At 42.5% G+C, this 15,663-nt stretch overlaps 1 protein-coding gene across 1 annotated transcript; it reads right to left on the reverse strand.

Moving 5' to 3' along the window:
• Positions 1-14,597: 14,597 nt before the first annotated feature.
• On the reverse strand, positions 14,598-15,140 carry LOC147410767 (uncharacterized). Its single transcript, XM_086424594.1, has one exon. The coding sequence runs from the start codon at positions 15,138-15,140 to the stop codon at positions 14,598-14,600; it is 543 nt and encodes a 180-aa protein (XP_086280720.1).
• Between the last annotated feature and the right edge of the window lie 523 nt (positions 15,141-15,663).

Consider the following 15,663-nt stretch of genomic DNA (forward strand, 5'->3'; position numbering starts at 1 on the left):
AAATATGCTGCAAAGTCCTCAAATGAGGACACTAGCAAGTCGATCCCTCACTCAGTAACTTCAGCTCGAAGCCTAGGTACTTCACTACCATCACTACATCCGGACTGGGCAAGGGCGGATGTCAACCGAGCGATCTCTTTCTACATCTTCTTCTCGGACTTGAGCCAAATAGCCTAAATTCGACGATGATCAGTCTGAGACTCCTCAATTCGATCTCGGTAATCAAATAGCACCAGGGTGTGTTCGGGGAATTATCGACACCGAGGGTCTCCCAAATATGAGCTCTCGAACCCAATGCAAGTATGCTGGAAACTGGTGTGCCACAAAGACGGGTCGACTCAGAACCTCAACCCGACCCCATTCTTTTACGAGTCGACTCAAAAGCGCAGTCAACAATGGACCAACCAACTCATTAAAATTCTCGGGGGTGAGCACACCTTGGTCATAATCGAATTGACGAAGAACCTGAAGTGGTACATAATGGGTTGCCCTGTGAAGGCAAATCAAAACAAGAAAACGGGTACCATCAAATGCTATAACGGGAGACCCTCGAGGTTGGAAGGACCCAACCCACCTCACTTCTTCGTCATCAAGGTTGCCGATGAAGGAATACCACTCTTCTTTACCACCCGAGACAAATGGAGCAACTCGTCTCGACATCATAAGTACAAGATCGACATTAACGAAGAAGGGACGATTGACGACTTCGGTTGAAGCTATGTGATTCATAAACCAAAACTGCAATAACAGGAGCATTCTAAACTTTGGAAACTAGTAAATTCAAGTTAAAGTTCAAATCTAAGTCAAGTGTGGCATTTACCTGCAGGAGTGGGGCACATCCTCGGAAAATTCGATCACGACCGGAAGAACAAGCCGTGAGGGATTGAAACATCTCGCTCAAAAGCATCGGTGCCAACCGGCATCCCTCCTGTACTTGTTGAATCACGTGAATGAGAGAAAGATCTATGATGTCTCCGCCACCCAAAATAAGAGTTGACTCACCACCATCAAAGTGGTTAAAATGAATCAAGGGCTTCGAGGGATCCGTGAGGCGTTCAGCCAAGAAGGACTTGGACATTGTCTGCAAAAATCGAATCCGCCATCCGGATCTTCAAACACTTGCGGCTTATCCCCAAGAAAGTCGGAAGCCTCATTTCGGTATCCATCACGCAATGGCGGAATCACAACGGGTCCCAATATCTCAAACCCAACAACACCTCGAACTCCTCAATGGTGGGAGTCATTTCGTGCACCCCAAACCGAAAGAGATTGAGCTCGGGAACCCAATACCTCGACATTGCCTTAATCAAACCCCATTGCAATGGGACTTGGGCAAAGAAAAAATGAACCCCAACTTATTCAAAAACACCATTGGGTTCTAGCTTCATTATCCATGCAAGCTATCCAACTACTCAAGAATGGATCGACGATGGCATACCTTTTCAAGTTGGGAAGAGTAGACGACATCTCCATGGGCTTGAGAGGGAGCTTTGAGGAATAAGAAGAGTAAAAATCGGCCAAAAATGAAAAGGGAAAGTAAAAAACGTGAAAGTGAGATGTTAGGGCAAAATAAAGACTTAAGTAAATCATTCTGATCCGTGCCTAACACACGGATGCAATAAAAAATAACCTATCCGTGCCAACAACACGGATGAAGCAAAATATGATTCATCCGTTCCTGAGGAACGAATAAAACACAAAAACACCCTATCCGTGCTTCTGGCACGGATAAAAGCTGGGAAAAAGTAATCCGTATTGAGAGCACGGACCAGAACATTTTAGTCCTGAGAACCTGAGTCATTGAGATTTTGATAATTCTGGATTACGTAATGATTATCTCAAGGCTCAATCATATGAAAAGATAGAAAATTCCTATATGCTCGATAAACGTATATATCGGGCACGTAGGAGTCGTCACAAGCTCACATCAGGCCAAATCAGACCTCGAAGGACCACCTCAATCACCATAAAGCCCGAGCAACTCACACTGCTCAAAGAGCACACTCGAAGGGTCCTTGGGGACCCTAATCACACCCTTTACCCCACCCGTAAGCTCACCAACACTCAAAAGGACTCAAAAATCCCGATGATCGATAGCACCACCAAGAAGTTCGAATCCATTGCACATATAATCATGATGGGACAACAAATGCAAGGAATAATGAACATAAATACACACATATATACAAGAGTTTGAATGTTCACACACAATGTCCCAAAGCTAATATAAAATATTTGTCTGTCTACAAGGTACATCAAAGGATCAAATCGAAGGGGGAACATTGTCCCTGGCACTCTGGGTCTCTGGGATCGCTCAAGAGGAAGATCTAGCCACTGCACCGAAGCCAGACACCCCGGAAGAAGGTAGACCATGCATTAGCAGCCGTCCCTACGAATCCGTGAAGAAAAAGCTCAGCGTCCAGGGCAGCATCCTGCTCAGTAGAACCGCGAGATCAGCCCCAGGGACAGAAGGGCCAGTGGAGGGGGAAGCCTGAAAATGAAGAAGAAACACAACACGTAAGATACAGTAGTATACAGGCAGCACATATAAGGAAATGAACAACAAAAATGGAAGTGCTTACCCTAGGAGGTGTCGGAGGCCGTGCAGAAGTGGTCCTCTCATCTCGGCGTCAATAGTAGTCTTGAGAAAATCACAAAAAATCAATCAGAACGAATGAAAATATATGCTACGGTCTACATAAGAAAGAGAAAAAAAAATAAACAAATAACGACGTACCATCTCAGCCGAAACGAGACTCCCGCATGGCTGCCTCCAACTCTAGCTCCTGGATGTGAGCTGCCTGGCCCTCAAGTGAGCCTCCTGCTCCTCGAGCTGAGTAGCCTGCTCCTCCACCTCACCTAGCCAGCCCTAGAGCCCTCCACCTGTTCTCCATATCCACTGCCCTCGTCGCTTAGGCCTCGATCACTTCGTAGCCCTCTCGAAGACGACGAAGATCATCAGCCTGAAAACAAGAAAATCAACCAAGTAAGAATGATAAAATGCAAAAAATTTTAAAAGAAAGAAGGCAATGACAGAGTACGTACCGTCATGGCATGCTCTTGTAGCAATACCCCTCCAATCTCGGTAATCCCGACTCTAGCAGTGACTGCAGGCATGATGCATCCAATAGACGCCTCTCAGAACCATACCTGGTACTCTCCAGCCACCACCAGTCCAGCAGCATCTACGCCCATCGCCTGGACGAGATACTCATCTACCATCATAGCCCCCGAGATAGGCTCAGGTGGAGCAACAGGGATGCGAAGGCTCCCGTCGTGCTGGAAAAACAAGCGCTCCCCTAGATAAAATGTGTATCTCTGCTTGCCGATGAAGTAGGGGTAGCGTTATCATCTGGTGTTACGCCTATAGGCGTTCCGCACCTTCTGCCTCCCGCTAACGGTACGGGGCAGATCTCGCAAAGTAACAGAAAATATCTGCAAAAGAGATAGTCAGATAACATATATGGATAGCTTCGAGGTCAAACAGAAAGGAAAAGGTTAGATTACTCACATCTCGAAGCCGGTACCGATCAATGTGGGCCCGGGCACTCCTAGGGCTGCTCCTAATAGCCCTGGCATCTCTCGTAGCCCAAAAGGCGCCCAACCGATAGCCCTCATCAAGATAGCGACGAGTGGATAGATAGAAGGGAAAATATACATGAACAAAAATCTAGAAGAGAGGGTGCAGAACGTCAAACGATGAACGAGATATGAAGGAAAAAGCTAAAACGAAACAAAATAAGGACTTGTTTTACCTCGATAAACTGCCAGAAGAATCGTGTGGAGATCCCAGCTCCACAGAGCGCGGTAATCCCCTCAATGACCCGGTCTAAACCCGCCATAATAGTACCATAAATGAGGCTACCCCAATCAAAATCGCCAATGTGGTCGATATCACGCATGACAGAGAGGAATGTGGTGGAACAGAAGAATCATCCTCAAGAAAGAAGAAGAAGAACAGATATTGATGAGGAAGGAAGCAAATACGGAAAATAATGTCGAAGTCTCTATCTCCAAACCGGGCAGAACTCTCTCGATAAGTGTGAGGGGCCCCGTCCTCCCCCTCGATCAACAACAAGCCCATCAGCACCTCCGTGCTAATACTACCCTGCTTCCCCACCATGGAGGCAGGGACTCTGGTGATGCCCAATAGCTCGCCCACCTCCTGGATAGATAGCATAGTCAAGGGCAGAGGCACTCTATCCATAACAATGCCCGTAATCGCCACAAAATCCGAAGGCCTGATGCCTATCTCCACCTCAGGCATATGGAATGAGTGGGTCGCTGGAAACCATCTCTCTACCATGGCTAAAAATAGGGGTCGATCCGCCTTGAAAGACAGTATCTGCAGGAAGGCTCCAAAGCCTACTGTAGCAAACTGTGTCATGATGTCGTCAGAAAATAGGGTAGCAGTCGATAAAAAGGTGCTCCACCTCCCACGAAAACTAGCTGAAGGATAAGGGGTAGGAATGTCTAACCGAACAAGCATAGAGACATGCCTCCCTAATCCTCGGAGAAGAAAGGTATCCGGAACCCTCTCACTCTCCTCCGCAGGGATCTCCACCCTAGGAACCTCCCTATCGACTCTACCGGTACCTATGCTTATCTGCTCGGCCTCAGCCACCACGTCGACCTCTGCCACCACTGCCGCTCGGTAGATCCTCAGCGGGACCACTATGAGAAGAACTGGCCTCATCTGCCCTGCTACTGGATGAGGAACCGACCACTGAAGCTAAATCAGTCCTCCGGGAAGGTTGTCTCGGCCAACCATACTCTATCGCCACCCCAGATCCCAACGCAAAGCGAGCCTAGGTCCTGGGCCTCGCCTCCTCCTCTTCGTCCGGAGAACGCCTCGCCACTCGAGTCCGTCTCTCTCTAGCCATTTGTAAGGTATTAACACACTGAGCCGGCGAGAGAAAATGTCCTACTTGCCTATCTCAAGGTAACCCCAATTACCCAATCCGCCCAACTCAATCAAACCCAGTCAATTATGAGTCGAACCTACCCAACTCAATCAAACCCAGTCGATTTTGAGCCAAACCTACCCAACTCAACCAAACCCAGTCAACTCAAAGTCAAACCCAGTCAACCCAATTCAAACCTAGCCAAGCCTATCCAATCCCAGTCAACTCAAGTCGAACCCAGTCAACTCGAGCCAAACCTATCCAAACCCAGTCAACTCGAGTCAAACCTAGCCAAACCTAATCCATCCAAGTCAAATTCAGTCTAATCTGAGTTTAAACCCAATTAACCCAGTCAACCCACTCAACTTAGTCAACCAAACCAACCCAACCAAACCTAGTCAACCCAGTTTTATCCCTAGACCGAGTCGACCCAATCAATCCAAACCCACCCACTAAGTCTAGTCGACTCAAGGTCGACTCCATCAACCAAAGTCAATTCAACCCAGTCTGACCCCAAACCGAGTCAAACTAGTTTAAAACCTAGTCAACCTAATCAAAGCCAATCAAAACCTAGTCAAACCCGGTTTAAACCCAAAACCATACCCCATTCGTACCCACAGACCGCCACAACCCTATCAAGAGATCATTGGAAAGCAAGCAAGCATGGGTTCTCAAAGCAAACAAAACGAAATATTCATTTTTAAAGCGAAATGGGAAACGTGAAAAGAAACATAAGCATGATCAAATAAAATAAAAAATAAAAAATAAAAAGAGAAAAAAAGAGAAAAATCTGGTTCGTTCAAATAATTCCCAAACAAACCAAAGCCAACCAGTCCTATACCAAACCCAAACGGCCCTCAAACTACATCTCTTCCCGCCCAAAAACAATTCCCAAAACCAATCTATACCATCACTTCTTCACTAAACAATCCCTCAAACAAACCACCCGGTTCCCCATGTACCACCCTAAACAGTCCCAACTTCGGCCTACTAGAAAAACCAAAATCACCCCTTAACCGTCAAATTACTACCCTAAAAGGCCAATCCATTTCAACCCTTAAACCTCAAACAGTCCCACTCCTTAAAACAGTCTCAGAACTACCATGAATCAGTTTCAAACCAAGCAATCCTAGTGTCCCACCATGTAAATCCGAAATTGGAAAATCTTCTCACCCAACCTAATCAACACCCAACCATCACTATCCATGTCACCCTCGTCTATCCCAAAACAATCCAAATACTTACCAACCCAAGAGTTGGGCCAATCCGAAAGTCCGCCAGTCTCATCATCCGCAATACCCACATCTATATTGTTGTCCATTTTAATCCAACCCCATCTTTCACCACCATAGAGCATGCATGAACATCCACCCCACTCTCACCCTCACAGGATCCACCTTCAACCATCATCCCTTCGAAACTACACAAGCCCACCACCCCCATGCATTCAAGGCCAAGCACATAATACAATAACAATTTAAATAAGGCAAGCAAGATAAAGAGACAACAACCGACAATGAAAGATAATATACACAGTTCTCAAAACATGAAGACAATTCAAAAAGCAAGCATGACTCGTCTCAGACATTCGGAGAATCATCACAATATAAAAAAGTCAAAATAAAGGCAATAAAATGACCAAGGAAAAGTCTCTGTTTGGTAATAATCGAGTTGTTCGCTATCATTTTCACATGGCAAAATAAAGGAGGGAAGAAGAAGATTAAAACAAAAATAAAAACTCACTTCTAACACGTAACTCGCCCAAGAAGCTCTCCAAAGCTTTAATCCACTCTCACAAGCACCCAAAGATCGCGCACGCACTCCAAATAAACCCAACGATCACACCAAATGCTCAAACCAACAAAAAGCAAGAAGAAGATAAAGGGAAGTGAGAAGAATCGCCAAAAGTCGCCAGAGAGAAGAAGGGAACGACGAAAGAAAAGGAAGGAAAATCGAAAATGGAAGGGCGCGAGGCTTAAAACGTTTGAAATTCTTATTGGTCCGTGTTACTAGTACGGATAAGACAAGGAATGCGTCATCCGTGTCACTAGCACGGATAAGGGGAATTTGGTTCGAACCGTTTCTCATACACGGAAGAAGAAAATTCGGTTGAACCCGTTCCCCAAACAAGGACGAAATGGAATCGAGAGCCATCCGTGCCTCAAACACGTATGAAAGTGAATATAGAACTATCCGTGCCTCAAGCACGGATCAGCAAAAAAAAAAATCAAATAAAAATCAAAAAAATCAAAAACCCAAAAAGTCAGAAAAATCAAAATAAAAAAAAATAAAAAAAAACAAAAAAAAAATTTAATAATAAAAATAATAATAATAATCCTTTCGAGTTATATCTAATGTCAATTTGACAAAAACACGATTGAGAAATACCCTAAATCTCAAAAATCACTAATCTTCATCAAATCCAAGGTCTCACACGAGCTCCGCGCCATCGAGATCAAGGAATCAATAAGGTAACTCTGTCAGACCCCGTGCTTGAGTAACCATTTTTCTACAAAAGACATCACTTCAACCGGTTAATTCAAAGTCGTGTTTTGCAAAATTTCGTCTTGCCCGTACAAATAGGGTTTTAGTCTATTCTTTGCAGTTCTTTGCACGCAATTCCTGCAAAGAAGGGCAGCTATAGACACCCCAATTTGAACGAGCCCTCACTCGGAAGGGCCCAAAAACAGTAATTTTCCGAATAAATCTGGCCAATGGCCCTTGATGGCCTGAATCATCGAAACATGACATTTTCGCCAAAATCAAAGCCTCTAACACCTCTCAATGGTTTATTAGGTCCACCAAGAGGATTCGGCATGCTCCCATCCACCTCACTCCATTCGAAATACCAATTTTCCAACAAAATAGGCCAACGGGCCTCTAAGGCCCAAAACGATGAAAATGGCAATCTTGAGTAAATTAAGGCCCCAAGACCACCAATGGTCTAAGGACCCACAAGAAGGGTTGTGACCCATCCCACATGTGTTCAACATCACCGCTCCATACTTACATCCAAAGATCGATAAAATCCTCCAACAGGCCTAAAAGCCCCGATTTGTCAACCGTGGCATTTTTGATCAAATCATAGATTTCAAAAACACAAAAAAAAATTATTATTAAAAAGGAAAAAAGGTGAGACGTGGGAAACCTACCCGTCACCTAGCATCTACCGCTCCACCCCAAATTCGGGAACACACCTAAACCCACCGAAGGCCACAAGCCCGCAACTCGGGCCTAAATTCAGGGGCAACCTTACCCAGTAACCCAAAAGGAAGCGAAGCCCAAAAACAACCTCCCTGCAAAAGCCAACCAAGATACGCCTTACCAAGCCAAAACAACCACAACCCGCCGAAACCCAAGGCCAATACACGGAAAAGCCCACGAACGAGGACCCAAGCCAACGCAGGACCGAACCCAGAACCGCAACCCAGGACCCAGGACCCACATCAACCAAGCAACCCCGCAAGAGCAAAAGATGGCACAGGGCAGCACCACCCGGCACCGCCCGCAGCGAAGCACCCACCCAAGCACCGCGCGCCAAAAGCACCGCAACCCAGACCGACCCGAACCGAAACCGAGCACAGCTCTAACCACCAACATCACAACCCCATGACAACAGACCCAACACACCAGCACGCGCGAACATCAAACAACCACCCACAGCACAACCCAGAGCGACACCCATCACCGTCATTAAACACTCCCACAAAATCACCGCAACCCGGACCGCCCTCATCATCAACCAACGAACCCACACCCTTCGCTAATCAAACAACCACCATCAACCAATCAACCAATCTCATCACTCATCCTCTCATCACAAATGCCACATGGCAGCAGCTCCGATCGCCTCCCAAAATCAATTTCACACCTCACCCATCAACCCAACCTAACACGCTTTCTCGAAACAACCCTCTTACACCCCCACTCCTCCCATCAACCATCACTCATCTCATCCCACCAAACACTCTATCCAAATGAATTGGGTAGGATCCAACCCATTTGGATCTAACCTCACCCATTTTCACTCATTACACATTTACTCTCCATTCCACATTAAAGTTCACACCTTTCACTTCAAATACCCATGCCATTCTCTATTCTCTCAATTCTTCACCCCATTATACCCCCAAACCTCCTCAACTCCTATAAATACCCCCTTCCCTCCTTTCAAAAAGGAATACCAATTTCACCAAGTTCCCAAAGAGAAAAAAAAAAGGGCTCACTCTCTCTACTCCTTCTTACTAATCTCTCATAACAATTCTAAAAAAAAAAAAAAGTTTCACTATCAATTCACCAAGGATTCAAGAGAAGTCGAAGAAGAAGAAGAAGAAAAGAAAAGGAAAGAAGCTTCAAGGTGGGTTCTAGACTCCCCCTCCCTTCTCTCTCTCTAACCTTCTCCTCTTCTCTTTTCTAATATCCCCCTCTTCTATTTTATTTTACTTTTTAATGATTGGACCCCAAGGCTAAAGGCTCATAAGGGTCATTTCCATCAATGAAATGACCCTATGATCAAGCCAAAAGTGAATCCTTATTTATCGTACAAAGCACACACACGTGGCACTTTTATTTTCATCATGTTTTAAAAAATAAAAAATGACCGAATTATTTGAGGTTACCGACACTTGGCGGGGAGAAAGGGGTACCTAACACCTTCCCTTTTCTCCAATCGAAACGCTTACCCAAATCTCTAGTATCGATCAATCCTATCCGTTGCGAGTCACTAATGCCAAAAAATGGCAATTTTTCGAAAAATATGCACGGGTGACCATTCACACCCATTCACAATTTGAATGGTGGCGACTCCAAATCATAGTATATGTGGACATCGTAAGGATGAAAACCACGTGTCCACAGCTTGGTAGATAGATAGATTATTTTCCTACTGCTAAGGGAGAGCAAGAAACAAAAGAGAATTCTGGTTTTTTAACCAGCGCCCCCTTTTGGGTATGCGGGTACTAAGAGTCCTCTCACTACCAACCAGCAGACATCATCTGGCTGGGTCTTGCCGGTATCAACAACGAGAAAAAACAACCAAATGGAAACAGCAACTAACTATGGCTCTTAGCCTATAAACAATGTCCTAAGAGTAGGGAGATTAAAACAAAACATAGGGAGTGCCTAGACAACGACCCCAGTCTTGGGCTGTAGTAAGTAGATGAAGAGGTCATTTTACCCCTTGACCTTGAAGATGGGTAATATATACTCATACAATGTTTGCACCAATCTGACCTAGCTGGGGAGTGATCGTAGTTCGCGATAAAAACAAGATAGCAAGCGAGCGTACCTTTGTTCGCTTCTCCACCAAGCATAGAAGTTCAATGATAATTGTAAGTCAGTGGATACTTAAGGAAACTCCGATTCGATCCACCCCCAGGTCACAAGGAGAGGTTCACCATGATGGGGGGTACTTCTTTTTTTTGTTCCGTTCCTCCAAGAATGAAATGCATAGGGGACCATCCTTTTTTCTTTTTTGCGGCATGCTCCTCAGATTTACGGATTCGCAGGGGGCCTCAGGCCCTACTTAGTTGACTGACAATGACAAAGGCTTGCGAAACTAAGTAGGGCCTTTTGAATTGAATCTTAAGTAGTCTATCAGTGTGCGAAGCGGCTTTGCCCCTTTTCAGTAGGGGAGCGAAAGGTTAGACCGACGAAAGTCAGCGAACAATGGTTCTGAAGGTATGTCATTCACCCTTTATTATCCTAACATTGAGCTAAGTAAATTCGTAACCTATGTGCAGCATAGTATAATGAAGGCTACACATCGACGCTCTTGTAGACACCTCATGTTTGCACGCGCCTGATTAATCAACTCGTCAACCCGATCGCAATGATTCCCAATGATGGATGTGTATTCCATTGCTTTATTTCATTACCAGATGTGTTTCAGAAATCCAGATGAGGTATCTCGAACTGACAAAACCTTAGAAACCACTCTACGTTAGAAAAATACGACTCCAGAAATATAGAAATCATCATCTTGTAGACCCAAAAAGAAGTTTCACAAAAAAATCACTAAAAATTATCAAATTACCAAAATACCCCTAACCTCAAAACAACCCTAGAGCCTACGTTACGATTAGGAAAATCCTTTCGAACACATAAAATAATAAATCGGAACCAAATAAATCATTTCACCGATTTTAATAGAATTCGACAAAATTACGAAAATGCCCCTCATAAAGTTCATGACCATTTCACACAAAAAAATTTCATACATGACACAAACTAATACTTCCATTGAATTCCTTACGAAAATCGATTCTAAAACATCCTACAACATTAAAAATCGATTTAAAACGTAAAAAGTCCTCTCCGGGCAAAACGGTAATTCACAATTTCATAATTAAAAATTTTGAAATTAATAAATAAAATATTAAATAATTAAGTGAAACATTGATGAAATTAATTAAAATTTTGAATTAAAAAAATCGATCAATCAGGCTTTCAAGTAAAATTGTTGAGGGTTCATGAGATATTTTTTTATGGACCCCTCCATTTGGGGGGTCCAAAGAATTAAAGATATAATAGAGTGGGGTGCTCCAAAAATTTAAAGTCAAGGTATTAAAGTCAATCAAGTAAGACTAAGTCAAAAATTAAAGTCAATTAAGCAAGACTAAAGTTAAGACATTAAAAGTCAATCAATTAAGATTAAAGTCAAAATATTAAAAGTCAATAAATAAGACCAAAAGTCAAAATCATAATAGAGTCTAACTAAACACAACTCCACCTAAAACAATTCTAATTAAAACACAACTCTACCTAAAACAAGTTTAACTAAAACAAAAAACTCTAATTAAAACACTAACTCTATCAAAATCAACCTTAAAAAAAATCTATAATAGGGGTGCTCACACCCTATTTTCGTATCAAGTCATAAATCCTAAGCGAAGTAGGTCTAAAAGCCCCCCTAGCCTCCCATAAACCTATTTTGGAGTCCCAACTCCTTACCTAACATCTATTCTTCGATTTTAGCCCAGAAAACACCTAAAAGTCCTTCGAAAACACCCTAAAACCCATAGCAAACTTTAAGAATCCAGACCAAGAAAGAAGAGATACCTTGCCTTGGAGATCGAAAATCAATCCGGAGACAGAACAAAGCAAGAAGTACGGTACAAGGAGTAATTTTTGTCAGATGTGAGGGAACAAAGTCTTTGCTATCGGAAAGGTATAACTTTTTTTTTTTTTATTATCTAGGTTTTTTTAGCAATGTAACTTATTTGGGAAATTAGTAGAAACACCTTCCAACCCCGTAACATGATCCCTGAATTCAATTTTTTTTCTGTTCTAGATTAGTCCTTTATCTGTTTAGAGTCATTGATCGGTTCCTAGACCGTAATAACTAGGTGGTGACTCCCAAACCTCAAGGGTCAAAAGCAGATCCGCGCACCCCGCGGATCGAGGGCGCTTTTTCACACCAGCTTAAACAGCAACATTGAGGGATGAGTGGTGTTCTATGAGTAAAATCCATTTTATTTCTTATTGCCACACCATCTTCCCAAACGGCTTAGACGCAGCTTCATCGTCTTCGGAAGGAGACCGGTCGATTGAAACTATCAAGCTGATTGGTTTCATTCTATCATAGAGCCACTAATACTTTAAATTTGATTTCTGATTAGAGAGAGAGAGAAAGAGAGAGAGGGAGGAAGAATGGATATTAGTGAGGAACCATCGCAGAGATCTCATCGATGAAGCATATAAAGAATACTGATGTAGACAAAGACAGGATCATGGCAAATTCTCATAAAGGTTCAATCGAAGCATGGGTTATTGTTACTGTAAGACGACACATTCATGAGTTTAATCTTGAAATCTTTGCTCTGCAACCTATTAAAGTTCCTAGCATTCTATTTATTTCATCCATAAAACGTTTAAGTTGAAATCAAATCTGAAGAGTTTTTTTTCCAATCTATTTCTACGGTCAGATTTGAAGGTTCTATGATTACAATAGATTTCATGTTGGGTTGCATCGATTTCCATGCAGTCGCTCAGGGTGTTGGTGGCTTGAAAGAAGAATGTAATGATGTAGAGTTGGTTAGAGTTACCTTGGAAACTCTTGTGAATATCTCGACACCAATTGATGTTGCACAAGGACTAAAGAATGAAGTCCAACCAGTTTTAATGAACTCTGATTCACTTTTCCAAGAAGTAGAAAACGTTTCTCTTCTTTTTTAAGTTTGTTGACAGAGGAAGACTTTTATACCATACTTCAACTTTGGACATCCCTTCATAGACAGTCCCCGAATAGGTTATAGGAAGCAATTCTTACCATGCCTCATAGAATAACTCGTCTTATGGATATACTGATGGATCGTGAGGTGAGACCTTGTTAATTTTTACTTATTTGACCTGTGAAACTTGGGAAATTCAAAAATTGGGGTCTCGAGGGTGCATTGGGCAAGACCTATTACTGAACAATCTGCTTCATAAAAGTGCATCCAATCAGATACTATTAAAGGAAACTACGGGTTTCGAGCCTTTCAAATCGATTTTGAATCTCAGAGATAGCACCTACAATTTCACCCAAATGAGTGAATTTTGAAATAAAAATTTCCAACATATATATACTTCATAAATTTTGATTCTAAGTTTGGGACTTTCATGGAATTTCTCAGCCACCCATTTTTTTTTAAAAAACCGGTGAGGAAGATCTAAGTTTTGATTCTAAGTTCGATCTTGGACGAGTCAGCCACGGTGAGGAAGATTCACATGGTTTTGAAATCCGGTTACTTGACTCGCCTCAGCACACATTGAGACCAAGTTTTTTTTTTTTTTTTAAAGATACATTGAGACCAAGTTGAATAAGACGTGTCAAGCCCTTTTATATCGCCTTAAAATGGATTTTAAAGTACATCTTTATATTTCAGTAATATTTCATTTTTTATATTATAAACTGGATTAATAAATGTTATAAAATGTTTTTTTGTAATAAAATACAAATATTTAAATTTTCAAAATTAATTTATTTATATGAAAAAAAATCAAAATCAGTTGATTCGGCCGGATTTTGAAAATATCGGCTGATTCATCTCGACTTCGAGTGAGTTTTGAAACCATGTTTCGCTCTCAAACTGCTAGAAGAAAGAGCGTTGTGGTCTCAATACAGTAAGATTTGACCACCTTTCTTGACCTCCCATGAAAGGGGAAATATGCATGTTTATCTGTCTGCTCCAATTTCTTGGTTGTCATAATTAGTTTTTGATAGATCCCAGTCTCAGATGAGTTCGTGTACTATAGCAATTGATTACAAAGGCTCTTAAGTGAGAACAGACCACACAAAGAAATTGAGTTAAAAATGCTTCTTTGTTTATTCATGCCCATGAGCACTAAATACAAATAAATCTAACAAACTTTCAGCATCTGACGCCGAACTAAAGGTCCTTAACACCATAATGAAATAAATTAAAATAATAAAAATTAACAAAAGTGACAATCATGCAACTACTTTGCATTTATTTCTTCTACCACTACTTAAGACTTGTTCCTGCCTTTAATCCCTCATATTTTCTTGGCCAGAAAAGGATGAAATTTGACTATGAAAATGAACCCACAACCACTTGAAGGGTACGTGTCTTCTACCTGATATTTTGGATTTCTTATGATGACACGTTGCGAACGTCGTGGCCCATTCCAAGTCTTATCATTACTTCCCCCTCCAAGTGGACGCTTGCCGTCAAGGTCCAAGTTGGGAAACTACTTCAGAAGCACTTCGGTGCTTTCCCACATAACATCTTCCATAGCCAGCATACACCACTTGACTAAACTTTCTTCACTAAACTTAGTCCCACGTTTAACCCAACTAGTGTCCAGTATGTCTTCGGGCTCAATCACAAGTGTACCCTCATCTGAAAGTGGCGGAAGTTCTGAACTAGTCACGGAACCATCTCCAAGCTTCTTTTTTAGCAATGATACATGAAAAATTTGGTGCAGGCGCACACTGTCGGGCAGCTGCAGTTTATATGCAACGGCTCTCACTCTCTCCTTGATCGGATATGGTCCATAGTATTTCCTTGCAAGCTTCTGATGAGTATGTCGAAAAGCTGCTTGTTGGTGATAAAACTGTAGTTTGAGGAAAACAAGGTAGCCTTCTTGAAATGTAACATCTCGTCGGCCAAGATCTGCTATTTGCTTCGTTCTATTTCCTTGTGCTGCCACCAAATTTTCCTTGAGCTGTTTCAACAATGCACCTTTAGTTGCTAGACTATGATCAACTTCATCAACAGGGGAAGATCCCATCGATACACTGGAATAACAAGGGGATGTCGCCCATAAAGAGCTTGGAATGGGGTCATGCTTGTAGAAGAGTGATAAGCAGTATTGTACCACAACTTAGCCAAGGTAGAAATGTACCCCATTGGTGTGGTTGTTGGGTGAATGAAACAACGCAGATATTGTTCCACACAGCAGTTGACGACTTCAAACTGGCCATTAGTTTGAGGATGGTAGGCAGAACTCATCTTGAGTTGTGTACCTGACTTTTAAAAAATACCTGCCAGAACACTTGCTGATAACAATGGGGTCCCTATCACTGACAATAGACCGTGGCATTCCATATAGTTTTCACAATGCCCTCAACAAATTTTTTTCGCTACCACCTTTGCTGTAAATGGATGAGATAAGGGCAGAAAATGTGTATTTACTGAGACGATCAACGATCAATAAAATGGTGTTTCGACCATGGGACGAGGGCAACCCTTCAGTAAAATCCATAATAATATCGTCCCACACATGGCAAGGGATAGGAAGTGGTTGGAGGAGT

This window comes from Akebia trifoliata, chromosome 1 (assembly GCF_017979445.1).
Source record: "Akebia trifoliata isolate Shusen 1 chromosome 1, ASM1797944v1, whole genome shotgun sequence".
Classification (NCBI taxonomy): Eukaryota; Viridiplantae; Streptophyta; class Magnoliopsida; order Ranunculales; family Lardizabalaceae; genus Akebia; species Akebia trifoliata.